This window comes from Myotis myotis, unplaced genomic scaffold, assembly GCF_014108235.1.
Source record: "Myotis myotis isolate mMyoMyo1 unplaced genomic scaffold, mMyoMyo1.p scaffold_m19_p_5, whole genome shotgun sequence".
Lineage (NCBI taxonomy): Eukaryota > Metazoa > Chordata > Mammalia > Chiroptera > Vespertilionidae > Myotis > Myotis myotis.
The window spans coordinates 68411455-68438597 of NW_023416357.1; the positions used below are offsets into that span (position 1 = coordinate 68411455).

At 40.4% G+C, this 27143-nt stretch overlaps 1 protein-coding gene across 7 annotated transcripts in view; it reads right to left on the reverse strand.

Annotated features, from left to right (window-relative positions):
* Positions 1-19630, reverse strand: part of CCDC112 (coiled-coil domain containing 112) — a 29903-nt gene extending 10273 nt beyond the window's left edge. For 2 of the 7 annotated variants that reach the window (XM_036307753.1, XM_036307748.1), the window contains exons 1-6: positions 19378-19630; positions 10812-10976; positions 10081-10202; positions 4667-4788; positions 3942-3944; positions 2046-2135 (exon numbers count right to left, since the gene is read on the reverse strand). In XM_036307753.1, coding sequence (XP_036163646.1) covers positions 2046-2135; positions 3942-3944; positions 4667-4788; positions 10081-10202; positions 10812-10976; positions 19378-19494 — 619 coding nt within the window. In that variant the 5' untranslated portion in view covers positions 19495-19630. The remainder of the gene's footprint in view (positions 1-2045; positions 2136-3941; positions 3945-4666; positions 4789-10080; positions 10203-10811; positions 10977-19377) is intronic. The other 5 variants (XM_036307750.1, XM_036307749.1, XM_036307755.1 and 2 more) reach the window with 3 other exon arrangements.
* Between the last annotated feature and the right edge of the window lie 7513 nt (positions 19631-27143).

Here is a 27143-nt window from a genome sequence, read left to right on the forward strand (position 1 = left end):
TTTCTCGTTTTGTATTTCTCTCACTGTAAAATGGACCTTATTATCTTTGCCCACTTTTCTATTAGGTTATTTACTTTTGTTTCTCTAATTTGTAGGCACTCTTTATATATTACTAGAGGCCTGGTGCATGAAATTAGTGCACGGGTAGGATCCCTAGACCTGGCTGGCGATCAGGGCCAATCAGGACTTTCTGGCTTCCAGCGGGTGCTTCCCTTCCCTGGCTGCCAGCTGCAGGCCAGGGCCTTCTTTTGTTCCACGCCGTCCCCTGGTGGTCAGTGCACATCATCGCAAGTGATCAAACTCCCGGTCTCCCAGTTGAATTCCTGACTCCCGAGGGGACACTTTGAGTATTAGCCTTTTATATATTTATATATTTACATATATAGATGTATATTAGCTTTTTAAGTTACATATATCACTAACATTTCCTGTCTTTCAACTTTGCTTATATAGGGTTTGTGGGCTTTTCTTGGTAGTTTGTTTTTTTAAGCAGTCAATTTTGCCCACTTTTTTCTTTGTTTTCTGATCTTTGTCATTCTTATAAATTATAATCCTATATAATACAAGCCTAATATGCAAATCGACTGAACAGCAGAATGACTGGTGGAACGACTGGTCACTATGATGCGCACTGACCAGCAGGGGGAAGACACTCAATGCAGGAGCTGCCCCCTGGTGGTCAGTGTGCTCCCAGGGGGCGTGCTACTCAGCCAGAGCCGGGCTTACAGCTGGTGAGGCAGCGGCAGTGGCCGGAGCCTCTCCCACCTCTGTGGCAGTGCTAGGGAGCAGCCAGCTGAATGGTACGGAGTAGCGAGCAGGTGGGTGGTAAGGAGTGAGGGCTCCCAGACTGTGAGAAGGATATCTGACTGCTGGCTTAGGGCTGCTCCCCATGGGGAGTGGGCCTAAGCTGGCAGGCAGACACTCCCTGAGGGCTCCTGGACTGCGAGAGGACACAGGTCAGGCTGAGGGGTCCCCCAACCCTGCATGAATTTCATGGGCCTCTAGTACAATTATAAAAATATTAGCCATCTTCTCTTCTAGTATTTTTATGGTTTCATGTATTAATTTAACAAACTATAATATTCATATTTGCCATTTTTAGTGCTTCCTAAACTATAAACACAGCACAAGTGCTTTATGTACATTGTCTTACTTCATCCCCCAACAACCCTGAGTTAGGTCCTGTGGTTATTTTCCTTTTAGAGCTGAGAAATGAAAGCCAAGAAAAATCAAGTAACTTGCCTAAAGTCACATAACTGGTAGATCAAGAATTTGACTCAACATCTGTTTGATTCTTAAAATCTATTCATCTTGAGCACTTTACTGTTTCTCTCTAACATAGATGTTTCCCTCTCTCTCTCTCTCTCTCTCTCTCTCTCTCTCTTTCAAAATCAATAGAAACATACCTTCAGGTGAGGATTTTTTAAAAATGCTATAAATTTTTATAAATTATGCAGTGGGCAGAACAGATATTAGGGTCATTTACAGGATGAAGAATCGGTGGTAATGGAAGATTCATATGCAGTCAATAAAGAGGAAAAAAGACTGATTTCCTGATTCTTAGCCTAGTGGTTTTCCCATCATTTGCTTTTTGAAATAATTGCCTTTTAAGAGGCATTTCAAATGCCTAAAGAAATGGTTAAATAATATTAGGACAAATACTAGTCATTTGTAAAGAAATAAAATTGTATCCTTCCTCTCTACTTATGTAAACATAAGGAAATCAGTCTTTTTTTCCTCTTCATCAACTGCATATGCAACCTGGGTAGGTGCTCTGACAGGGAATCGAACCTGCAACCTTTTGGTATACAGGACAATGCTCCAACCAACTGAGCTAGGGCAGGATTTATAGCATTTTAAAGATAAAAAGCAATGTAAACATCAGATAATACAGTTCTCTAATGTATTATCAATCCCTAACCAATAAAGTAGGGCTTAGTTCCATTAATGCTAAAGAGACAAATTCTTATTAGAAAAGTAAAAATGTTTCTAATGAACAATAAAAAATACTAATATGTAAGAATATAAAATCTAAATGTACTTACAACTAGGTGTAGGCTTCACATCTTTTAACTGATGCTGAAGTTTCTTTACATTATTATGTATTTTGGCCAATTGTTGCTGGATTTTTGATCCTATAAGGAAGAAGTATGTACTTTAAAATAATTCTATGACAAACATGGTTACAGTTCAGGATTCTACACCTGAGACAGCACATCTTCACTTAGTAAAAGATAGCCAAGAGAAATTAAATAATGAACAAAAGATGGTTACTTAAGTGTCAATACAGCCTGAACCTTTTAATAAGTACCCTTGCTCTAAATAAAGCATCTCTCAATTTCCTCCAATATTTAAAACTACAATGGGGTAAATCTTACTATAACCTGTGCCAAGAAAATGTCTTTTTCTTTACTCTGTGGAGATTGAGTTATTGGACACTCTTTTAAATACATGCATCAGTAGCTTAGGCTTAATCGTATTTTATTCTTCAACAGAGTTTTATTTTCTTTTTAATTTGTTACAGTTTTATGGGAATAGAATTTGAATAGATCTCAACTCTATTTTTAGAATATTAAAACTGAATATTAATTCTATGAATACTGACAAACTTCCTAATGAGAATTAATTTCATCTAACCACATCTTAGAGTGACTGACTGTCACAGCCTTGACAAAGTGCTTTCAGGTGCCATTCAGTGACATCTACACTATAGGCTGCCAAGCTCATCCCAAGGTTCAGCCTGAAAATGTTGGGCCCACAATAAAAGCCTGAAAAACGGAGGAGGGTCTCAAAGACTTTTTCAGATGTTTTGCATCAGCAGCAGAAATCCTAGATTCCTCTTTTGAGTTTTCCTTCTGAAGTAATAATCTTACTTTCGTATTTATTTCAATTATATAGACTAAAATCATATATTTACATTCATACATCTATATTTGTGTGATATATAATAGTAATATTATTTTATCATCTTTGGGTACTTTAGTATGCCCCTCTATTTTTTTAATGCTTCACAAATCAGCACGAAAAACCAAACAGCTCTGTCCAAAAGTCTTTAAAATAATTAAAAAAAAAAAAAAGGTTACCAGTAGGCCTGGAACCAATGCTAATATCCAAAACAAACCTCAAATATGTGTATGTGACTTTGGCTTGTTATTTCTTAATTAAAATTCAAGTGTTCCAGAAGAGCAGAAACTTTATCCAATGTATTTTTATAGGATAAAAATTATCCTATAAAAAGTCTTATTCACTGTTGGAACTTTAAATCAAGAAACTTCTCTAGTAATGTAAGCAATTAGGAGAGTGTTTGTGTGTGCATATATGTGTGTGTGTTGTTTTTTTTGCCACAGTTTGATCAGTTACAGTAACATCTCTATAGGGCAAGTAATCTTTTATTTCTTCATTTGGAACTGCCACTCTATTAGGCAAACCATTAAAGTACAAACCATTTAAATACATAAATGCAGGCTAATATTGTGCCATGATGTTTGAGGTAAGGAAAAGAAATTTACTACTTCTGGGCTGTAATAGTGGAGGGAAAGCCTCTATATCCTTATATTAAGTGCATTCCTTCCTCTCCTTGATAAGACAAACATAAAGTGTTAATAAAGAGAGACAAAAGTATAGCAGAAAAGAATAAAAAGATAAAAATAAAGCTGCCTTAAAAAGAGAAAATGAAGTGACTTAAAATGCAGAGAATGGAGACACTATACATAGTAGCACAACTGAGAGATATAAAGATCAGCTTCTCAGTGTCTATAAAAGAACGGAGGGAATTTAAGAAATATTAAACTAGGGATATTTAGATTTCTCTATGAATCAAAGAGGAGAACTGATATAAAATCTGGTTTTATAACAGGTCCTGTTGTCATTCAAATAGAAGAGGGAGAATGATTCTTGCCAGTACCTAACAAACGATGACTTTTAAAATAGTGCAATCTTACGTTCTGAAAGAAAAAAATTAAGAATTTCTTTTAATTGGCTAGAAGGGATTTATAAATCAATATTTTACAAAGCTTAGTTAGTTGATAACCATTATTTTTCCTTTAAACAATGCTAAGCAATTTTTTATTATTATAACCTAAGAATTTTTCAACATATAAAATCTACTCTTCAATAAAAGAAGGTATTTTTGTAGAATTCTTTAAGACCAACATTTAGTACACTATAAACAATGACTGATATTCATAGCAAACAATAAAACATTTTCTGTGTAATCTATAAGGCACTTTTTCATATATTATCTCATGGGATGTACAGAACAACTGCCCTGAGGTAGAAATGGTAGGTGTTGTATCACAGACAAGTACACTCAAGTTTACAGGATTATGTGACCTGATCACTTCATACTGTTATGATGAGCTAAGACCAGATAATCCAGGAATTAATTTCTTTTAAGAAATTTTAATAACATTATCTAGTTTGTCAGCCAAAAACCAGAACCCTCTTTTTCCTATTAAATTGAGAGAAATGCACACAGAAAACAATCCAGCTAGAATCACTAAATAGTAACCTGACAAAATAAATACATATCCCTAAAAGACAAACGCATTACTAACTAGAAAGTGTCTTGATAGAAAACATAAGTCAATGCACAGATACAAAGCACAGGGCAAAACTACAACTTTATGTCACTCAACAGTTTTTGTTCATCATGAACTCAACTTACTTTCTGTTTTCCTGCTGTTAATCAATTTATTTTCCAATTCTTCCAGCATACTATGCTCAATTCTGAAGTCACTTTTTTGGTTGTAGAAATGACTGTGTTTATCTTTTTCTATGTTAGTAACTCTTTAGAAAAAGAAATAAATGGTATAAATATGACTTAAATATATTTTTAATTGTTTAAAATATGAAGACACAATAATCAGAACTTTATATTTGAATTCATTCATCTAAGGAGTCAAAATATAATGACTTGAATAATAAGGCTAAGGAGTCAAAATAGTAGCTAGAAAAGAGTTAAGTTCAACTAACACAAGTAATTTGAATTATTTAAATTATAAAATTTTAATTTAAAAAAATGCAGACTTGCTTTTAAAATACATAAACCTTTGACTGTTGATTCCAACGCAATCTCCCTGTGCCTGAAAGTGGCTGCCACTGGTGATGGCTGCTTTCAGTAGAAGATACTGTTAACTTTGTAACCTGAACCAAGACATTTACCCTTCATCACTAAAATGTGAATAATAGTTCTCCACTACCCAACAGGGCTGTAATTTCATTATATGAGATAACAGGTATGAGGGATCTTTATACAGTAAAAATGTGCTATGGAAATGCAAGTCATTAATATTATTAATACAACTAAAACTTCAAGAGGCAAACAATCTAAGAAATTTTATTGTATTTAAGGGATACTGTCTACATTTACTTCAAAGCTTCTTTGATTTAGTTCATCTACCAGTAAGGTCTGTTAGTTTGAATCCTGGGGTAAAACAAAATAAACACAGTATTAACAAGAAACTATTTTGTTGGACAAAATAATTTATTTTCTTAATACCTATTCTCCTTCTCCCAGAAGGTGGAAATTAATATGAATACATCTCTACTAATCCTGGATTTAAGGAGAGGTGGAGTATCTCTAGCCATTGACTTACTTTCATATAACTTGAGGGGCAACTATCTAAGGTAGAGTTCCCAATCTTTTTCACTTTGGCACACATAGAGAAAAATTTGATATTCATAAGGCATACTTGGTAAAACAGATGAGACTGCTGCAGGCCCTTCCTGACCGCCCCAAACACCGAGAGGATCATAATTTAGCACCTGTGTTTCAGAGAGGAAGCAATGAGTAGAACAGAGATGTCAAATAGATTTCAGCCTGCAGGTCAACTCTAATGGATTGATGGTGGCTACTGGAGTCCTGTGCTGAGGACTGGGAAGCCCATCTAGACTCCAACTGGGGATGGGAAAATTACTATGATCAAATAGAAATTTCTAGCATTGACACAGGATGTACTATGACAGTAAGTAAGTTATGTTTTGCCATTCTTGGGTTAGAAATATTAACCCATAAAGACATTAAAAAGATAATAATGGAGACAAATTGCCAAACATATGAAAAGATGATCAACCTCACTCACAATAGAAGAAATGAAAGTTAAAACTATACCATGGCAACACTGTACACCTATCAGACTGGCAAAAAAATCACAAGTTTAAATAATATATTCTAATGGTAAAACTGTGGGAAAATAGGTCCTTTCATACATTGTCAGTGAAATCGTAAATTGTGTATGGAGGACCATTTGGCAATATATCAGTGCATATTCATATAACTTTGACCCAGAATTTCTACTTCCAGGAATATTTCCTAACGATACACCCACACATATGCAAAATGGATTGGACCTATGTGAATATGGCAATTAATTGCAGCACTGTTTGTTATAATAAAAGATTGACTATAACCTAAATGTCCATCACTAAGGGGTAGGTTAAATAAATTATGTCACAATTATAATTTATTTAACATGGAATACAATGCAGTGGTACTGTGTTCCATGTACTGATAAGGAAAGATCTCCACTACACACACTTTTTATAACAAAGAATTTATATGACATGACAATGTTAGTCATACCCAAAAGTAGAAAATGCTAAATTGTATACCTTCAAATGATATTATTCCCCTCATATCACTCTGATTCAACAATTTTACCTCTTCTTCCTCTCTTGGCTCATCTATCGTTTTACTTTTAGCTTAAGTATTCTAAATTAAACCCATTTCATTATTTAATTTCACCCCAACATACTTCAGTGTGCATCTCTAGAGATTATAGATATTTGCCTTACATCACTATAATGCCACTCTCATGCCTGACAAGGTACAATCCCTTAGTATCTAAGATATACTCTTAAGTTAAAAAAACACACACAACAATACGCAAGATCCAGAACAGATGTTAAAATTTATATAAAAAAGACAAACTATGAATATGTACTTTTATTTCTTTATAAGCACAGATTATAAAATATCTGTGGTACGATACACAAGAAACTAAAAATGGTGGTTGTGTGAGAGGAGGGGAAGTAGATAGCTGGGGTCATGGGCGAAACAGACTTTTCACGGTGTACCCTTTGATATGCATTGAATTTTAAACCACGTGAATGTTTTATCTATTCTGAAAATAAAACAGAGTTATTACAAACTGTGTTTTGTTTTTTCTTTGTATATAATGAGAATTGCTGGATAGAAATATTCTTCCAATGGATTTTTATCACATTCTCCCAATGAGTTTTTCCAAAACCTTTTAACAGATGAAGAAAGCCTACTCAGAGTTGTAAAACCAGCACATACTGGTAGACAAGGAACAAGACTGGCAAAATCTACTGGTTTGCTATATATATATGGACATTAACTTCTTGGTAGATTACCTGTTGAGAGAGAAACATAAACCAGAACCCTTAACCAAGAGTCTAATGCTATCCAAGGTAATACATTTTGGAAATCAAAGAAAGTAAAACTGTATTTTCTCAAATTCTGAGTATTAAAAGTAGTATATAAGTATTATATAAATGCAATTGAGAATTCAATGTCCCAAAGCTATAGTATAGTACAACTTTCCAATTTCAAACAGTATTACTTTTTCATTGGTAGAATTTCTAAACAGACCACTGCCACTAATTCTTGTCCAGAGACCATTTTTTACAAGTCTCCTTTCCTCTGGGTTCTTTAGCAAATTGATACTTTATAATATAAAAGAAGTGTTTCAACATACTTCTCAATTGTAGGGTAGGGTTAACTGCTCTGAGTTCTAATTCTTTTATCATTCCTCATCCTATCTAATAAAGAGAAACATGGTAATTGGTGTACGACCGCTACCTTTTCCATTGGCTAATCAGCGAGATATGCAAATTAACTGCCAGCCAAGATGGCGGCCGGCAGCCAGGCAGCTTGAAACTAACATGAGGCTTGCTTGCTTCAGTGACGGAGGACTCCAACGTTCCCCGCCTGCCTTGCCAGCCTCTGAGCTTGCAGTTTAAGAAACATTGTAACAAATATAGACGCTAAACAAAACCCCAGAAACCTGCTTTCAGCGAGCCCAGGATCTCAGAGCTGGAGTTGATACAGAGTTTCGATTATAGAACCGAAACAAACCAGATACCTGCTTTCAGCAGCAGAGGCCTCAGAGCTGGAGTCAGAGCTAAAGCTGGCCCAGAATAAAAAAAAAAGAAAAAAAGGAGCAGTTGGGAGCTTCAGTCGGCCTGAGAACAGCCCTCAGCCCCTCACCCAGGCTGGCCAGGCACCCCAGTGGGGACCCCCACCCTGAAGGGTGTGTGACCAATTGCAAACAGCCATCAGCCCCTCACCAAGGCTGGCCAGGCACCCCAGTGGGGACTCCCACCCTGATCCAGGACACCCTTCAGGGCAAACCAGCCAGCCCCACCCATGCACCAGGCCTCTATCCTATATAGTAAAAGGGTAATATGCCTCCCAGCACCGGGATCAGAGGAGCCGCGAGGCCTCCCAGCACTGGGATCAGCGTGACAGGGGGCAGCGCCCAAACACCCTGATCGCACTGCGGCTCTGTGTGTGACAGGGGGCGGGGCCACAACCTCCCTATCCGCCCTGCTCTGTTCGTGACAGGGGAAGGCACCCCAACCCCCTGATCAGCCTTGCTCTGTGCCTGATAGGGGGGAGCTCCCTAACCCCCTGATCGCCCTGCGGCTCTGTGTGTGACAGGGTGCGGCGCCCCAACCCCATCCCCCCCACCCCCACGGGCCCTGCTCTGTGTGTGACGGGGTAGAGCCATAACCTCCCCATCGGCCCTGCCCTGAGTGTGACAGTGGCGGCGGCGCCCCAACCCCGATTGGCCCTGCTCTGTGGGTGATAGAGGGCGGCGCCCCAACCCCCTGATCCGCCCTGCCCTGAGTGTGACAGGGGGTGGTGCCCCAACCCCCCAATCGGCCCTACCCTGAGCGTGACTGAGGGTGGCATCGCAACCTCCCAATCTGCCTTGCTCTGTGCATGACAGGGGAAGGCGCCCCAACTCCCCAATTGGCCCTGCTCTGAGCCCGACCAGGGGCTGTACCTAGGGATTGGGCCTGCCCTCTGCCACCCGGGAGCAGGCCTAAGCCAGCAGGTCGTTATCTCCCGAGGGGTCCCAGACTGCGAGAGGGCACAGGCCGGGCTGAAGGACCCCCTCTCCCCCCCAAGTGCACAAATTTTTGTGTACCGGGCCTCTAGTGATATATATAACACTGAACATTCAATATAGGGCATCCTATAAAATATACACATATATTTTTGACAGCTCAATTGATGTTTCTTCCTCTTCAGATTTAACCCATTGGAATTAATAATTACTCAAAGTGTGTATACATTTGGGGGTGGGGGCACCCTGTATATATCACTAGTTATTTAAAGAAAAAATACAAATACACCACAAATTAAAAGTTCTCAGCCTAATCATTATGTGCAGGATGGATCTGAAAGGGACAGAAACCATGAGAGGGAGACCAAATAAAAGGACATTTCAAAAAATAACTCGAGGTAGAGACTTTTCATTATAATTGTTCACTCACTCAAAAATATTTACCAAACGCTAACCTTGGTAAGTGAAAATATATTCAATCTGTTATTTGATATATGAGATTTAAAGAAATAACTATATTGTCTCCTTTGAAAGACACTGGTTCAAATGGTAAAAATAAATAAAATTCAAATAACTGCACTTAAAATTAACTTTATATTAAATAGTCTCTTACCATTTGTCTATTGTACACACTCCACCTTTCTCTAATGACCAATTTTTTGTAACTTAATGTGGAGATTGGACAGGGTGGAGTAGAATTAACTTTATACATTGTTCATAATAAAATGACTAGTGCCCTAACCAGTTTGGCTCAGTGGATAGAGTGTCGGCCTAAGGACTGAAGGGTCCTGGGTTCGATTCCAGTCAAGGGCATGTACCTTGGTTTCGGGTGCATCCCCAGCAGGAGGCAGCTGATCGATGTTTCTCTCTCATCGATGTTTCTAGCTCTCTCTCTCCCTTCCTCTCTGTAAAAAATCAAAAAAATATATTTTTAAAAGAAATGACTAGTAATGTTATTTGAAAACAGTGTTTTTATACTTACAGATTTTTTAATTTTTCTGCTGTGCGTATGAATTCTGCTTTCTTAGGCTGACTAACTTTCTGTTTCCAGTTGTGAAGCTGAAAGGAACGAATTCCTCCTGAAGTACCAAAACAGCCATCATTCTGCATTAAAAAAAAAAAAAGAAGTTTATCCTCAATAATAAAAATGGTAGAAGATGAAGGTGGAATTTTTTTCAGAGATGAAATGTCAATGATGGAGTTTCTCAGGGGATAATTTTATCCATTCATCCATTGATGGCTACTGTAAGTAAAGTTACAATGAACATGGAGTGCATACATCTATTCAAGTTAATGTTTTCATTTCCTTTGGATAAATGCCTAGAAGTGGAATTACTGGATCATATAGTAGTCCTATTTTTAATTTCTCGAGGAACCTTTGAACTATTTTCCATAGTGCCGCACCAATTCCCATCAGTAGTGCACAAGGGTTCCTTTTTCCACTTCCTTACCAACACTTGTTGTTTCTTGTCTCTTTGGTAGTAACCATTCTAACAAGTGTAAGGTAATATCTTATTATAGTTTTGATTTGTATTTCCCTGATTAGTGATGTTGAGTACCTTTTCATGTACCTGTCAATTTGTTTCCTCTTCCCATTTTTTAAATTGTATTGGTTTTCTGCTATTGAGTTTTATGAGTTCTTTATGTATTTTGGATATTAACCCCTTATAAAATATATGATTTGTAAATATTTTCTCCCATTCAGTAGGTTACCTTTTCATTTTGTTGATAGTTTCCTTTGCTATGTAGAAGCTTTTTGTTTGATGTAGTGTCTTTACTTTTAGAGAATAATTTTGCTGGACATAGATATTTTGGTTGACAGTTCTTTTCTTTCAGCATTTTGACTGTCATCCCACTGCCTTCTGAAGTCCAAGGTTTCTAATGAGAAATCAGCCATTAACTTACTGAGGATCCCTTGTATGTGTTGGGTTGCTTTCAATATTTTGTTTTTGTCTTTCTACAGTTTGATTATGATGTGTTTAGGTATGGATCTCTGAGTTTATTCTGTTTGGAGTTTGCTGAGTTCTGACAACATATAAGTCAACTATTTTTCATCAAATTCGGAAAGTTTTTAATTATTATTTCTTCAAATATTCTTCTCCTTCCTCTTTTCTCCTCTCCTTCTGGGACTCGCATCCTATATAATAAAAGCCTAATATGCAAATTGACTGAACGACAGAATGACCAGTGGAACGACCAGTCGCTATGACAAACACTGACCACCAGGGGCAGATGCGCAATGCAGGAGCTGCCCCAGCCCTCAGGCCCCAGGCCAGCCAAGGTGATGTGAGCGGGGATCCCCCGATTGCCCCACCCGTCACCCCGCAGAGGGAGGTGACCGGCGGTGGCGGGGGGCAGGGCCGGCAAGCAGGTGGTGCCAGGCTGGCCAAGGAGAATGCCGGCGGGTCCCAGCGGAGGTCCCCTGATCACCCCACTGGTCACCCCACAGATGGGCCCTGATTACCAGCCAGGCCTAGGGACCCTACCCATGCATGAATTTCATGCACGGGGCCTCTAGTTATACATAATGCTTGATGGTGCCTAACAGATCTCTGAGGCTCTGTTCATTTTACTTTCTTTTTTTTTTTAATCCTCACCCGAGGACATGCTTAGAGAGAAGGGAGGGAAGAAGGGAGGGAGATGGAGAGAGACTGAGAGAGAGAGGAGAGAAGAGAGACATCGAAGTGAGAGAGAAACATCAATCGGTTGTCTTCCCACCCAACCAGTGTGGCTCAGTGGTTGAGCATGAACCAGGAGGCTCGTGGTTCAATTCCCAGTCAGGGCACATGCCTGGGCTGTGGGCTAGCTCCCGAGTGTGGGACTTGCAGGAGGCAGCCAATCAATGATTAGCTCTCTCCCTCTTCCTTTCTCTCTCTGAAATAAATAAAAACATATTTTAAAAAAATCGGTTGCCATTGATCCCACTGCTAGGAATATATCCCAAGAAACCAGAAACACCAATCAGAAAGGATATATGCATCCCTATGTTCATAGCAGCACAATTTACAATAGCTAAGATTTGGAAACAACCTAAGTGCCCATCAGCGGATGAATGGATTAGAAAACTGTGGTACATATACACAATGGAATACTATGCTGCTGTAAATAGAAGGAATTCTTACCATTTGCAACAGCATGGATGGAACTGGACAGCATTATGCTAAGTGAAATAAGCCAGTCAGTGAAAGAAGAATACCACATGATCTCACTCATTTATGGATAATAAAGACCATTATAAACTGATGAACAAAAATAGATACAGAGGCAGAGCAGCATTAAACAAACAGACTGTCAAACTACAGTAGGAAGGCTGGGGAGGGTTGGGAGGGGGTAAGAGATCAACCAAAGGACTTGTATGCATGCATATAAGCATAACCAATGGACACAAGACACTGGGGGGTAGGGAAGGCTGGGGGAAGGTCAAGGGGGAAAAAAAAGGAGTCAAATGTACTACTCGTTGTAATATTTTAAGCAATAAAAAAATAAATAAATAAAAAATAAAAATCGGTTGCCTTCTGTACCTGCCTGATCAGGGACTGAACCCGCAACCCAGGTATGTGCCCTGACTGGGAATCAAACCAGCAACTTTTCAGTGCACAAGACGACACTCAGCCAAGTGAGCCACTCTGGCTGGCTGTTCATTTTTCTTCATTCTTTTTGTTCCTCAGTCTGGACAATCTGAATTTACCTATCTTCAATTTATTGATTCTTCTACCAGCTCTAATCTAATGTTGAGTTCCTCTAGTAAATTTTTCATGTGAGTTATTGTACTTTTTAACTCCGGAATTTCTATTTAATTCCTTTGTTATAATTTTTACCTCTTTAAGATATTTTCTATTTGGTGAGACATAGTTCTCAAACTTTATTTTAGTTCTTTAACATAATTACCGTAAAACAGGTGATTTAAAGTCTTTGTCTATTATGTCCAACATGTAGTCTTCCTTAGGGAAGTCTACCTTACTATCTTTTAAAAAAATTATCCTGTGTGTGGACCATATTTTCTTGTTTCTTTGTTTACCTCATTTTGTTGTTAAAAACTGGACATGTTAAATAACATAATGTGGTAACTCTGAAAATGAGATTCTCTCCCCCCAAAGAGTTGTTGTTGCCCTAACTGGTTTGGCTCAGTGGATAGAGCGTCGGCCTGTGGACTGAAGGGTCCCAGGTTCGATTCCGGTCAAGGGCATGCACCTTGGTTGAGGGCATATCCCCAGTAGGAGGTGTGCAGGAGGCAGCTGATCAATGTTTCTCTCTCATCGATGTTTCTAACTCCCTACCCCTCTCCCTTCCTCTCTGCAAAAAAATCAATAAAATATATATATTTTTAAAAAGAGTTGTTGTTGCTGTTTGTTTAGTTACTTTCCTGAACTAATTCAGTAAAGTATGTTTGCATGGCACCTGAACTCTCTGCTTGGTTAGCTTAGTTGTCAGCTAATGGCTGGTTGGTCAGAGATTTTCTTAGATGTCTTGAACCAAAAAGTCTCTTAGCCTTTGCTGAGGGGGGTCTATGTGCATGCCAGGCATGCCTTCAACACTTGTGCAAGCAGTTTATACCTCTGCCTTAGCCTTTACTTCTTTTTGCAGAGTTTCAAGGTCAGCCAAAAATAAAATCTTAGGCCAAAGTTCTTCTGTGGCATATTAGTTTCCTGTTGCTACTATAATAAACTTATCACAAACTTAGTGGCTTAAACAACAAATTTATTTTTTTACCGTTCTGGAGTTCAAAAGTAAAATTAAGATGTTGGTAGGACTGCCTTCTTTTTGGAGGCTTCAGGGAGAATGCACTTCCTTACCCATTTTTTGGCTTTTAGAGGCCACCTTCATTCCTTAGCTCCTGATCCCTTCCTCAAATCACTTCATCCTCTTGCTTCCATCATCACATCTACCACTGGCTCTAATCTTCCTGCCTCCCTCTCATAAGGACCTTTGTGAATACACTGGTCCAGCCAGATAACCCAGGGTAATCTCCCCATTTAGAGACCTGAAGTCAATCATGTCTGCAAAGGATGTGACTATCTCTGGTAGGGGGTGGTGTGCATTCTTCAGTCTGCTACACCCAAACATACACGCAGTCTTATGGTTGTGTGTGATCTTCTAGAAGAAATCCGTTTTGAGTAATCATTTGAAGTCAGAGAAGAAATGTAATTATTACTAAAAGACTACTCCAGGCAGCCAAGTATCATAAAATATAGGCCATAACAGGGAGGTCACTAGAAACAAAACAATAACAAAAATACAATGAAACAGAAGATGCAGCCCCATCCTAGTACAAAACCATGACGTACACTATTAGCGATATTTCAAAAAAGTCAAAATTCAACAGCTAAAATGATCAAGTGCGACATGGCATTTGAGAGGAGGATAAAGATATTTGTAATTTTCAGTTTTGGAAGGCAATGGCTGAGGGGAATTGTAAAATAATATACAAATATTAAAAAGCATGGATAGAGTACATTATTATTTTTCATAATAGGTGAGAATTTTATGGGATTCCACAACCTACAAAGGTTATAGAATAAAATACAATATAAAATGTTTCTAAAACTTCAAAGATAATCGCTTCAAAATAATTTTTTTTTAATTAAATCTTTATTGTTCAGATTATTACATTTGTTCCTCTTTTTTTTTTTCCCCCATAACTCCCCTCCTCCCAGTTCCCGCCCCACCCTCCGCCCTCACTCCCCACCCACTGTCCTCATCCATAGGTGCACGATTTTTGTCCAGTCTCTTCCCGCATCTCCCACACCCCTTTCCCCCCCAGGAATAGTCAGTCCATTCCCTTTCTATGTCCCTGATTCTATTATAATCAACAGTTCATTCTGTTCATCAGATTATTTATTCACTTGATTCTTAGATTCACTTGTTGATAGATGCATATTTGTTGTTCATAATTTGTATCTTTACCTTTTTCTTCCTCTTCCTCTTCTTAAAGGATACCTTTCAGCATTTCATATAATCCTGGTTTGGTGGTGATGAACTCCTTTAGCTTTTCCTTATCTGTGAAGCTCTTTATCTGACCTTCAATTCTGAATGATAGCTTTGCTGGATAAAGTAATCTTGGTTGTAGGTTCTTGGTATTCATCACTTTGAATATTTCTTGCCACTCCCTTCTGGCCTGCAAAGTTTCTGTTGAGAAATCAGCTGACAGTCGTATGGGTATTCCCTTGTAGGTAACTGAGTTTCTTTCTCTTGCTGTTTTTAAGATTCTCTCTTTATCTTTTGCTCTTGGCATTTTAATGATGATGTGTCTTGGTGTGGTCCTCTTTGGATTCCTTTTGTTTGGGGTTCTCCGCGCTTCTTGGACCTGTAAGTCCATTTCTTTCACCAGGTGGGGGAAGTTTTCTGTCATTATTTCTTCAAATAGGTTTTCAATATCTTGCTCTCTCTCATCTTCTGGCACCCCTATAATTCTGATGTTGGTATGCTTGAAGCTGTCCCAGAGGCTCCTTACACTATCCTCGCATTTTTGGATTCTTTTTTCATTTTGCTTTTCCGGTTGGGTGTTTTTTGCTTCCTCGCATTTCAAATCATTGACTTGATTCTTGCGCTCCTCTGGTCTGCTGTCGGGAGTCTGTATATTCGTTATTTCAGTCCGTGTATGCTTAATTTCTAGTTGGTTCCCCAATATAAGATCGAGGGTCTCATTAGTTTTCTTGTAGATCTCATTAAGTTTATCGGCGGCTTCTAAACAGTTCTTGAGAGACCTTAAAAGTGTGGTTCTGAACTCTGTATCTTCCATTGACAATTTTGTCCTGTTTCTTTGTCTCCGCATTTTGTTATGCTTCCTTGGTGCACCCCCTAGTGGTCTTTGTTCGCAGTCTTATAGTTAAATCTTGATTGTTGTAGCTAATTCCAGGAGGGTTTGACCTCCAGGACAAGTGGCTATGAGAATCAGCTGTGTCAGCAGTGTGAGAACTTCTGTCCTCTAGGGAGGTGCTAATCTAGCCTTTGCCTGAGGCTATCCGGCAAATGCCTGTGTGCAGGGCTTGGGCGGGGCGGGTCGCACAGGATCAACAGGGTGAGCCGGAGAGAGCAGTTATGGCGGCTCTCAGTCCCGTCCCCAGGGGCTCTGCCTCTCTGAGTCCCAGCACCCGCTGCAAAGCTCAGAGAGAAAGCTGCACTCGCTCTGACCGAAGCCAGACAGCCCCGCTTCTCCCGTTTGAGTCTGGGTCCCTAAAGACTCGCCCGGATCTGGAGCTCAGAGTCTGCGACTCCCTCCCGATTGAAAACGCCAACTGCGCCCTCCGCCGCCAGCCCGCTCCGCGCACTCCGCACCTCAGAATTTGACTTCAGCACTGTGCCTCCTCTGAGTGTCCGTATGCGTTTCTCTTTCCTCCTAGTTGTAGGACTTCCACTCAGCCAGCGTTCCTGTGGTTCTGGGTGATGTCCCTTCCGTTTTTTGGTTTCACTTTTGAAGTAGTTGTTCAAAGCAGCAAACTCCGGCGTTAACCTATGCCGCCATCTTGGTTCTCCGCTTCAAAATAATTTAAGGAAACTGTTATGCACTGAATTATGTTGTTTCCCCCCCTCCCAAATTCATATCTTGAAGCCCTAACTTCCTTTGTAACTATAGTTGGAGATAGAGCCTTTAAGGAGATAATTAAGGTTAAATGAGGTCATAAGGATGGGGTCCTAATCCAATAGGACTGGTACTCTAATAATAATAATAAGAGACAATACTAGAGAGAGCTCCCCCCCCCCCCCATGTGCACAGATATAGCAAGAAGGTGGCTGTCCACAAGCCTCTTTAAACCACCCAGTCTGTGATATTTTGTTATGGAGCCCTAAAAGACTAAAACAGGAACTTTAGATATTTTGGTGGATATCTCTAATATCATGAGGTTGTCATCAGAAAATTATCTTAAGAAAACATTAGTTGGTTTCAGTGTTAGAGTCTATAGGAACATTCATTCATGCATATGACAATATTCAAGTTCAGTGTTAGGCTATAGAATTTGAGCATATCATTATGTGTATGGGGGAGGGGAGTACAAAGATGGATAACACATAGTTAAACTCCATACAAATCCACAATATAGTACAGCAGAGATTCTAATTCCTTTTTTAAAAACCCAAACACCCTTGAGGAGTTCTACCCCATTACCGTTGCAACTGTCAACTATAAGGCTCTGCATCCCCTAAAGTGGTGAGAGGATATAAAGCAGGTGTCGTAACCTCAGCACTATTAATATTTTGGACCAGATAATTTTTTGTTGTGAGGGGCTATTCTTTGGCCTCTACTCACTAGATGCTAGTAGAACACCAACCTCCCCCTAAACCCCCACATCTGTGACAACCAAAAATGGTCTTCAGACATTGCAAAATGTTAGGGACCGATACAACATTTGAAATAGCTCCACGGTGATTCTAATCACCCAGGAAAGCAACCCCCTGGAAGGCAAGCCCCTGGAAGGCACACCACCTCAGCCCGGCCTGCGCCCTCTCACAGTCTGAGAGCCATCAGTCACGACATCCTTAGCGCTGCTACAGAGGCGAGAGAGGCTCCCGCCACTGCCGCTGCACTCCCCAGCCATGAGTCCAGCTTCTTGCTGAGCGGAGCTCCCCTGTGGGAGTGCACTGACTACCAGGGGGCAGCTCCTGCATTGGGTGTCTGCCCCCTGGTGGTCAGTGCGCACCATAGCGACCAGTCATTCTGTCATTCGGTTGATTTGGCTTTTATTATATAGGATTATGAATTTTTATATATTTTATATTTTTTCCTGAGTCATTTGGGCCAGAGTTAGAATATAAAGATAATTATAAAGGATGTGTGAGAAAATGTGTCTGAGGTGGAATTTCTTGAATTTATATAAGACACTGTATTTCCTTAGAACCCGGGTGGGAAACTTTTTTCCTGCCAAGGGCCATTTGGATATGTATAACATCATTCACGGGACATACAAAATTATCAACTTAAAAAACAACTTGCTATATTTGGTCAAACATTTAACTAACTCACTCTTAATGCCTTGGCAGGGCCAGAGCAAATGATTTCTCTGGCCTTATATGGCCTGTGGGTGTTTCCCATCCCTCCCCTTAGAGGAAGAAAAAGATGGAACATGTCCTCAGCTCACAACAGCCTTCCCTCCGTTTGGACTGACCCACAAATATTTAGTGAGCACCTACTATGCTCCAGGACTAAACAGGCACAGTTCTTGGTGCTGGGAACACAACAGTGAATAAAAGTTTCTGCCCTTACAGTTTACATTCCTAAGGGTGGATGGTATATGGAGAAAGACATTTTTAAAAATAGGCATAAAATATGTAATATATCACGGTAATAAGTGCTATGAAGAAAAAGAAAACCAGAAAAAGGGACGGGTTGTGCTGGATAAGGGAATTCAGTTTGGGGAGGGCATAGAAAGAATCATTGAGCCGATGGCATCTGAACAAAGATACCTGACCGCGGTGACCGTGCTAAGCATGGGGAAGAGCATTCTGCGCAGAGGGAATAGCAATTTCAAAGCCCCGAGGTAGGAGAGTGCTTGGCATGTCTGAGTGACCACCGGGAGCCAGAACGGCCGCACAGGGCGCTGGAGATGCAGCGACAAGGAGGTGGGGCGAGGGCGGGGCAGCTCATCGCCGGGGTAAGGATGTTGGCTTTTGTTGTGAACGAGATCAAGACGCTCCGGAGGCTTCTGGGCAGAGGGGTGCCATTACTGGACCGAGTCGCCCTGGCGTTGAGAATGCTTTAGAAAGGCAAGCGTGGGAGAACAGAAACCAAGGAGGAAAGCAGTGCAGCCAGGGGGAAACGACGGTGTGGACAAGGGTAGTGGCGAGAGGAGGTGGATTCCGGATTTATCCTGGGGGTGGGACAGGCAGGAACTGCCCGTGCTCAGCTGTGGGCTGTGAGGGAGCGAGAGGAGCCAACACTCCCCTGGAGGGACCCTCCGGTCCGCCCGGTGGAGACACGGGTCCCGCACTGATCTCTGGAAACACATCTGCCCGCGCCCTCCCCGTCAGGTACAGTAACAGAGCAGCCGCCGATCCATTACCCTCCACCAAGCACTGTGCGGGGGGCTCCCAGACACGGCGGCCACGGCTCGGGCAGGCGCACACCACCAGCTGCAATGTTTTAGGGAAGAATCCGCGTCGCGGAGCGGAGGTGGCTCTCAGAAAAGCAGGGAAACGCACAGGCGAACAAAGCGCAACGCCGGGCCGGGCCAGGCCTCGAGCCACGGGAGGCGCACCCCTCCCGGGCCGCGCGGCAGACACCTGTTCAGACACCGCTTCGGGCTCGCGGCCGCCCCCGCAGCGGTTCCGGCCCTCCTCCCTTTACCTGTTGCGGCACCGGCGCTGCTCCCACGCCGTTCCCGGCGGCCGCGCCCGCCCCCGCCACCGCCCCGGCTACCGCGGTGGCCGCCGCCGCCACCACGACCGTCGTCAGGGCAGCCATCTTTTCTCGCCGAGCCGCTCCGGCCGCGGCGACCACCCCGACCTGCGGGCTCAGGCGCCGGACGCTCCGGGCAAGGCAGACGCTGCACGAAGCTGCCGGGCTCCAGGCTCCGTCGGGATGCTGGGCCGGGCGTGGATGCGGGGCGGGGCCGGAGCGCGGGGCGGGGCCGGAGCGCGGGGCGGGGCCGGAGCGCGGGGCGGGGCCGAGCGCGGGGCGGGGCCGAGCGCGGGGCGGGGCCTGGCTGGGGCGTAGGTTGGGTAGAATCCTGTCTTGGCTCTGAGCTGGGGGGGGGGGGGGGGGGGGCGTATAGCCTTCTCAGCAAAATCTTTCTACACCTAACCTCTCCCTGACCACCAGAAAAATGCATTGTTTTTCATTCTCATACTGAAATGTATTCTTGACATATATAGAAATATCTATCTATCTTAGATATATAAATATTTTACATAATAGAACTTTCTAGGTTCCTACTAAGTGCTGGTGAGGAGACTGAATCTAAATGAAAAAGTATTATTGATGAACTTGACCAAAAACTATATTTCACTTTTTAAATAAACGAACAGAGCATGCCTCACACTGTCATACGAGAGACAGGAATGCATCTGGACTTGAGACTTTTGTCTTTCCTTAATATCTTATATATTTGCATTTCTTTTCTCTTACACTGAAAATCTGGGTTCCTTAGAATATCAGCATATTTACTTATTTGCTTTTTCTCACACAATTTGGTAGTTTCAAATTACAATTCTAATATGACCACTAACAGTAAACTTACTAAGTGAAGTTTAAAACCATTTTGCAGTTCTTTTCATCCTTGGAATATCTCCTGGACAGCATATCCAGGAAGAGTGTGATGGTCAAAAGTTTTCTGAAATCTGTCTTTTCTCTGTGTGGTTATAAAATCAATTTGTATATAGTTGGGTTCTTTCGATTGTATTTGTGTTCAATTTCAGTGTTTTCTTTTTTTATTCCAGCCCCCCCCCCCCCCCCCCCCTGGATGCCAGTAGAAAATAAAGAAGACAATCAATTGTGTTTGAATGGTTGTTGTCATTTGTAGGTAGTCCCAGGTTTACCTTCCTTAGATCAGCCTTGGGAAAATGAAAAATCTTCAGTGTGGTTGATAGTTTTATGACGACACCACTTAGACCCAATAGAGCACTTTCCCCTGAGAATTCCAACTCATTTGATGAACATGAACCTATCATTTAAAAATTAATTTCAGAAAAAGTTATTAGAAAATTTTATAGTTAAATAGAAAATTAAATTGTCATATCATTTACATATTCATAAGAACAAAATAACTTTTCAACTAAGTATTGATTCTTGCTGGAGAATTTAAAATAAAAAGACGGATCCCTATACATAAACGTGCAAGTTAACAAGTTATACATCAAGAAACTAATAAAGAAAACAATGAGTGGTTGGGACTTTTGTAATGTTGGAGGTTTTTTGTTTGTTTGTTTGTTTTTACAATTATTATGCATTAACTAGAGGCCCAGTGCATGAATTCGTTCATGGGTGATGGGTAGGACCCTTCAGCCTGGCCAGAGATTGAGGCCTTTTGGGGGGCTGGCCAGCAGGGGGGAGGGACCACGGGAGGTTGGCCAGCCGGTCCCCTGATCAGGGCCATGGCTGTGGGAGGGGCTGCAGGAGGTTGGCTGAAGGAGTGCACTGACCACCAGGGGGCAGCTCCCGCATTGAGCATCTACCCCCTGGGGGTCAGTGCGTGTCATAGCAACTGGTCGACTGGTTGTTCTGGTTGTTCCAGTCGTTTGATCATACAGTCACTTAGGCTTTTAAGTATATAGATTTGAGCCGTTATACTGGCTATCTCTGGTCTTCTTTTTATTTGAGGAAAAACAACCAACAATTTTTTAAAAGCATTGCTTTTTGTATTTTTGCTGAGATAATCCTGACACTGCCAGCTTAACATTAACTGATACCTATATAATATAACAAATAGTAAATGTCTAGTGATGGGCATAATTTGGAGCACAGAAATATTTTATGGCTTGCTCACACTGGCAAAAAAAATTAACAAGTTATTAGCACCATTACCAGGGACAGAGTGCAGACACCAAACCAGGTTGCCAAGGACAGGGAAGTACATGGAAGTGGAAATACTACTCTGATTTGAGCTTGGAAGTAGGCAGTATTGAGAGACTGCACAGATGGTGTTAGAGAGCAGTCTGAGGGAAGTATCTGGTAGAAACTTTGGTGGGATCAAAAATGAAAGGAAAAACAAGAAAGGAAAGGTTTTGGTTTTGGCAACTTTGTGAATTCAAGTGTGTGTGTTTTTTAAAATATTTTTTTATTGATTTTTTTACAAAGAGGAAGGGAGAAGGATAGAGAGTTAGACACATCGATGAGAGAGAAACACCGATCAGCTGCCTCCTGTACACTCCCCACTGGGGATGTGCCCGCAACCAAGGTACATGCCCCTGACCAGAATCGAACCTGGGACCCTTGAGTCTGCAGGCTGACACTCTATCCACTGAGCCAAACCAGTCAAGTGTGTTCTTGATGTGACTGCTGGTAAATGTAAATAAGTGAGAGATAAGGACTAGTTCTTATGGATCTATTTCCTATCAATATTTCTGCAAGGACTGGTTCTTAGTTTGGGAGGCAGGATGTTCACTCTCTTGGCAGAGCTTGGGATCATAGCTGTCAGACAGATTGCAGAACTGCTCTACCTCTTAAGGCTGCCAAGCCATGGGGAGACTACCCGGAGAAGGGCAGAATAAGGGGGGGCTCTCAAGATAGAGTGGATTAAATGACATATTTTATAAGGTAAATCTAAATTTATAAGATAGATCTAACATATTGAATGATATTCATTGAAAACAGGGACTATACCTTCTTTTTTAACATTCATGAAACATTCGCACAAAAAAGGCCATATATTTAGGCCACAAATCCTCAGTAAATGCCAAACAGCAGAAATAAGGCAGATATAATTCTCTGGTCACAAGCAAACTAATTGAGAAGACAAAAAGACCGAATTACCTGGAATTTTAAAACTCTCTTAAAACTCTAGAGTCAAAGAGAATATAAAAAATAAAACTGCAATTGAATTAGAAAACATTGGTGACATTACATATTAGTATCCATAGATTATAGCTAAAGCAATCCTCACAAGAAAATTAGCATTTCAGTAATTACATTAATAAATAAGAAAGAATAAAAATAAATGAATTAACCACCCAGCTTAGGAGGAAATCAACAAACAAAAAAAAGGAATGAAGGAAACATGAATTAAGAAGTGTTAAAGCTAAAAATATAAAATAAAAAACAGATAAATGGTGATTTCAATGAATAAATTTAACAAATTAAGATAGATAAATCCACTAGCTAAACTGATCAAGAATTAAAATTAAGGCAGCACAAATAACATTAAAAAAACACAAAAAAGAATTTATAAGACTACTTTGCTCAATTGTCTGCAAATAAATGTGAAAATCTAAATAAAAAATTTTTTCTAAGAAAAGACAATTTTCCAAAATTGGTAAATTAAAAATTCAAACATTAAACATTAAAAACCTAAGAAAAAGGAAAAAGTTGTCAAAATGATAGGCTCCCAAAGACCACCAGGCCCAGAGGGCTTCACAGGTTAATTTTACCAAATATTATGGAATAAGTAGGCTCTAATGTTTTTAAAATTGTTCTAGAACAGAGACAAAATGACGAAAATTCCGGATTCTAATAATAAAAGTGACATATGCTTCTTATTCAAAACTGACAGTAATTGCACACAAAATTCCTGATAAAAATCAGTTATGAATATTGATGCAAAAAACGTTTACTGAAGTTTTAGCAAATGAAATCTAGCAGCATCTCTGAGGAATGAAAAGAAAAATACTTTTCTCCATAGGATCATAAGAATGATTCAATATTATTCACTATGTTGGGAAGTGGTTGGGTACAGTCAGTTGGCTCATCCAGCATCTATTCTTATCTCTTTTTAGTGTCTCATCCTATACTAGCGAGGCTGGGAAACTCAGGATTCTTGTTTCCCAAGCTCCCTTGCAACTAGGACCCTCAATGTAAATATGTTTTGCCAATAGGATGCACTCCTGTGAAACTTTATTTCAAACTCAATTAAATAGGAGAAAAGGTGATGCCTGAGGCATTCATTTTGTGAAGGTGTAGCAGATGTGATGAAACTCTGGAGCTGACAGTTCTAGCATCAGTGTCCTGATCCAGAGGTGATAGATAAGAAGGAGTGTTCTCCTGGAGCTAAGAATTCTGGTGGCAACTTCTCATTCCTAGATCACATCAAGATGGTGTGCTCCTGGAGCTAATGGGTGGGTGTGAGTCTGACATCTGGACTGTAGCAGAGGGAGGGAGCGGGTCTCTCGGTGGGCCAGTGCTGCAGTGTGGTTCTAGGAGTTATTCTGGGAGTTAGCCTCCTCCTCCAGCTTCACTGATTTTCATTTTCGGCATTAAATCCTGTTCTGTTTTCTGCAACTGAACCCTGGCTGATAAAATAGATTACAAGCAAAAAAAATTGTAAGATTTTATGCAAATATGCTGGAAAGGCATTTGATAAATTTCAACATCCATATTTGACTTTAAAAAATCTTCATAAAATAGGGAAGATAGGTAATTTTTAAAAGCATTATGTTTAATGAGGAAACCTGAGACAGATTCCCATTAAAATCTACAGCAAGATAATTATGTCTACAGTCTATTATTTAGCATAGTTCTGGAGGTTTTCCAATGGAATTAGGCAAGAGAAGGACATAAGAGGTATAAACACTGGAAGAAGAGGACATTTATTACTTACAGATAATTGTGTACCTGGAAAACCAAGGAAGTCAATTATAACTTGAGATGGATGGTATCAAATTAGTGTGTAAAAATCAATTGCCTTCATCTATACAAACGACAACCAGTTAGAAAACATAATGACTATATGTCAATTATACCTTTTTTTTTTTTTTAAAAAAAGGCCCAAATTGCAATAGCAAAAATGAAAGTACTTACAAATAAACTGAAACCTAGTATTTGACAAAGATAAAATTTTAAATTAGCAGCCCAGCCCTGGGAGATGTGGCTCAGTTGGTTGGGCATCATCCCATGTACCAAAAGGTTGCTGGTTAGATTCCCAGTCAGAGCATATACGGGTTTCAGGCTCAATATTCAGTAGGGGGCAGGCAGGAGGCAGCTAATCAATCTCTCACATCGATGTTTCTCTTTGTCCATTTCCCTTCCTCTCTCTCTAAGAATCAATAAAAATATTAAAAAATAAATACAAAATAAATTAGCAACCCAAAGAGGACTTCTGAAAGGTTACGTTTCATGCATGTCTAAAATTATTTAGCTCACAACAGGACAGTTTGACTCAGTAGAAAACTCAAGATAGAAAGAAAATTTCCCTCAGAATGCTGAAGATATTGTTCTGTTGTCTCTCTCTTTTTTTTTTTTTTAGTATTGCTACTGAGAAGTCCAATATCATCTGATTCTTGTTTGTCTGTAGCTAATCAAGCCATTTAGCTCTTTACTGTCAGAGGTTTGAGCAGAACTCAAAGCCTGCCAAATCCAGGAGAGCACTGGAGTGTTCTTTCTATCACCATAATGCCATAATACCAAATGAGAAGCAAAATTAATCTCCGACCAACTCATCTCATATTTTTATTTTATTATTTTAAAAATATGCCCCTAACCAGTTTGGCTCAGGGGATAGAGCGTCGGCCTGCGGACTGAAAGGTCCCAGGTTCGATTCCAGTCAAGGGCATGTACCTTGGTTGCAGGCACATCCCCAGTAGGGGGTGTGCAGAAGGCAGCTGATCGATGTTTCTAACTGTCTATCCCTCTTCCTTCCTCTCTGTAAAAAAAAAAGAAAAAGAAAAAGAAAAAAAATCAATAAAATATATTAAAAAAAATATTTTTATTGATTTCAAAGAGGAAGGGAGAGGGAGAGAGAGAAACATCAGTGATGAGAAAGAATCATGAATTGGCTGCCCCACAGTGGGGTTGGAGCCCCCAACCCAGGCATGTGCCCTGACCAGGAATTGAAGCGTGACCTCCTGGTTCATAGGTCAATGCTCAACCGCTGAGCCATGCCAGCCGGGCTCATCTCATATTTTTAAATGATTTTCTCCCACGGAATTTGAGAACCTCACTTTTCTTAAACAATATAAAACTGCATTTCTATTTTTATCCACCAGATGTCATCTGAGAAACAATAAACTGTACAGTCTATATTTGATTTTTGCAAAATAAAAGAACTTTAATCTTTTATGCATGAAAATTAGAACGTTCTTGTTATATCAGCAGTAGGCATAAGATAGCATATACCAGTTGAATCCTTGGCAGATAAATAAAAACATTTACTCTCATAGACTCTCAAATATAGTCAACTGACATTTAGTCTCTTAAGTAGATTCAGTTTCCCAAATTTTAAACTAAATCTAAGAGTTCCTCATAGTTTAAGTTGTTAGAATATTTTAATACTATCAATTTCTATATAATATAAACAGTTAAAAAAAACTAACCTCAACTACTTACCAGAATGTAAACCAAAATAATAAAGACAAGTAACTTGTAATTCATGAACGAATTTTTACCAACAATCTCATTCAGACATCAGTAACCTATTGTTCCCTAATGTGTGTGACCAGACTCCTTAAATGACCCACAAACCTTGCATGATCTGGCCCTGACCACCTTTCTTGCCTTCTTCACTTCCTCTCTTGGTTCTCCAGCTACCCTGGGCTTCTTTCAGATCCCCAAATGTACCAACAAACCTTTGCATATGTTGCATATTTTTCAGTGCCATTACTGATTATCTCACAGGTGGGTAGAAGGGTGGAACAGCTTTTCCACCCAAGAAACCATTTGCATAGGGGATTTCTCCAGGTACTCCCACAACACTGCACAGGGACCCTTGCTGGAATCGTCAGTTATTTCACAACTATCATTCATTCACCCATTCATTCAATAGCTTTCTATTGAATAATCATTATGTACCAGTTACGCTGCTTAAAGCCAGGGCTGTAAAACCAAATGAGACATGCCAGTGGACTAATAACTGAAGTCCAGTGTGGCGCCTATAAATACAATGCACAGGGTATTACAGGAATGCACAGCTCAACATAAATTAGAGTTGGGGCTGGGTGTCTTCAGGAGAGCTTCAGGAGGAGACACCGGAGCTTGGTTTTCAAGGACAAAAAGCATTTAATTGTAGTAAAAAGGGAAGGTCAAACAGTTGCTTAGAAGAGAAAATAACCTGAGGGAGGGCCCAGAGGAACGGACACAAAGTCGTGTTTGGGGAACTAGGAGAAAGTCGTCATGCTCTCCAAAGCGTGGAGCCAGTCCAGCCAGGCTAGGAGGCTCTTAGTGATCCTGAGAATTGACAAGTTAGTTCCTTCACCTCCACTCTCACATCCCAATTCCCCCATTAAATAATTTTATTTTTTTAACAGGAGGCAAAAAATTAGTTAGAGACAGTAGAAACGTTTTCAACATGAGTCACAGTCAGGGCAAGAGCAGGTTTATAAATCTGCATGAGTTTCCAATACTAGTTTTCTAGGGAAAACAATTGAAGCTGGTCATAGAAACCAGGCAAAGATCTACTAGTGAGAATAAGTTGCATCTGTAATAAGAGGCTCCTGTAGCCTGGGTTCTGTTAGAAACCAGAGCCTAAG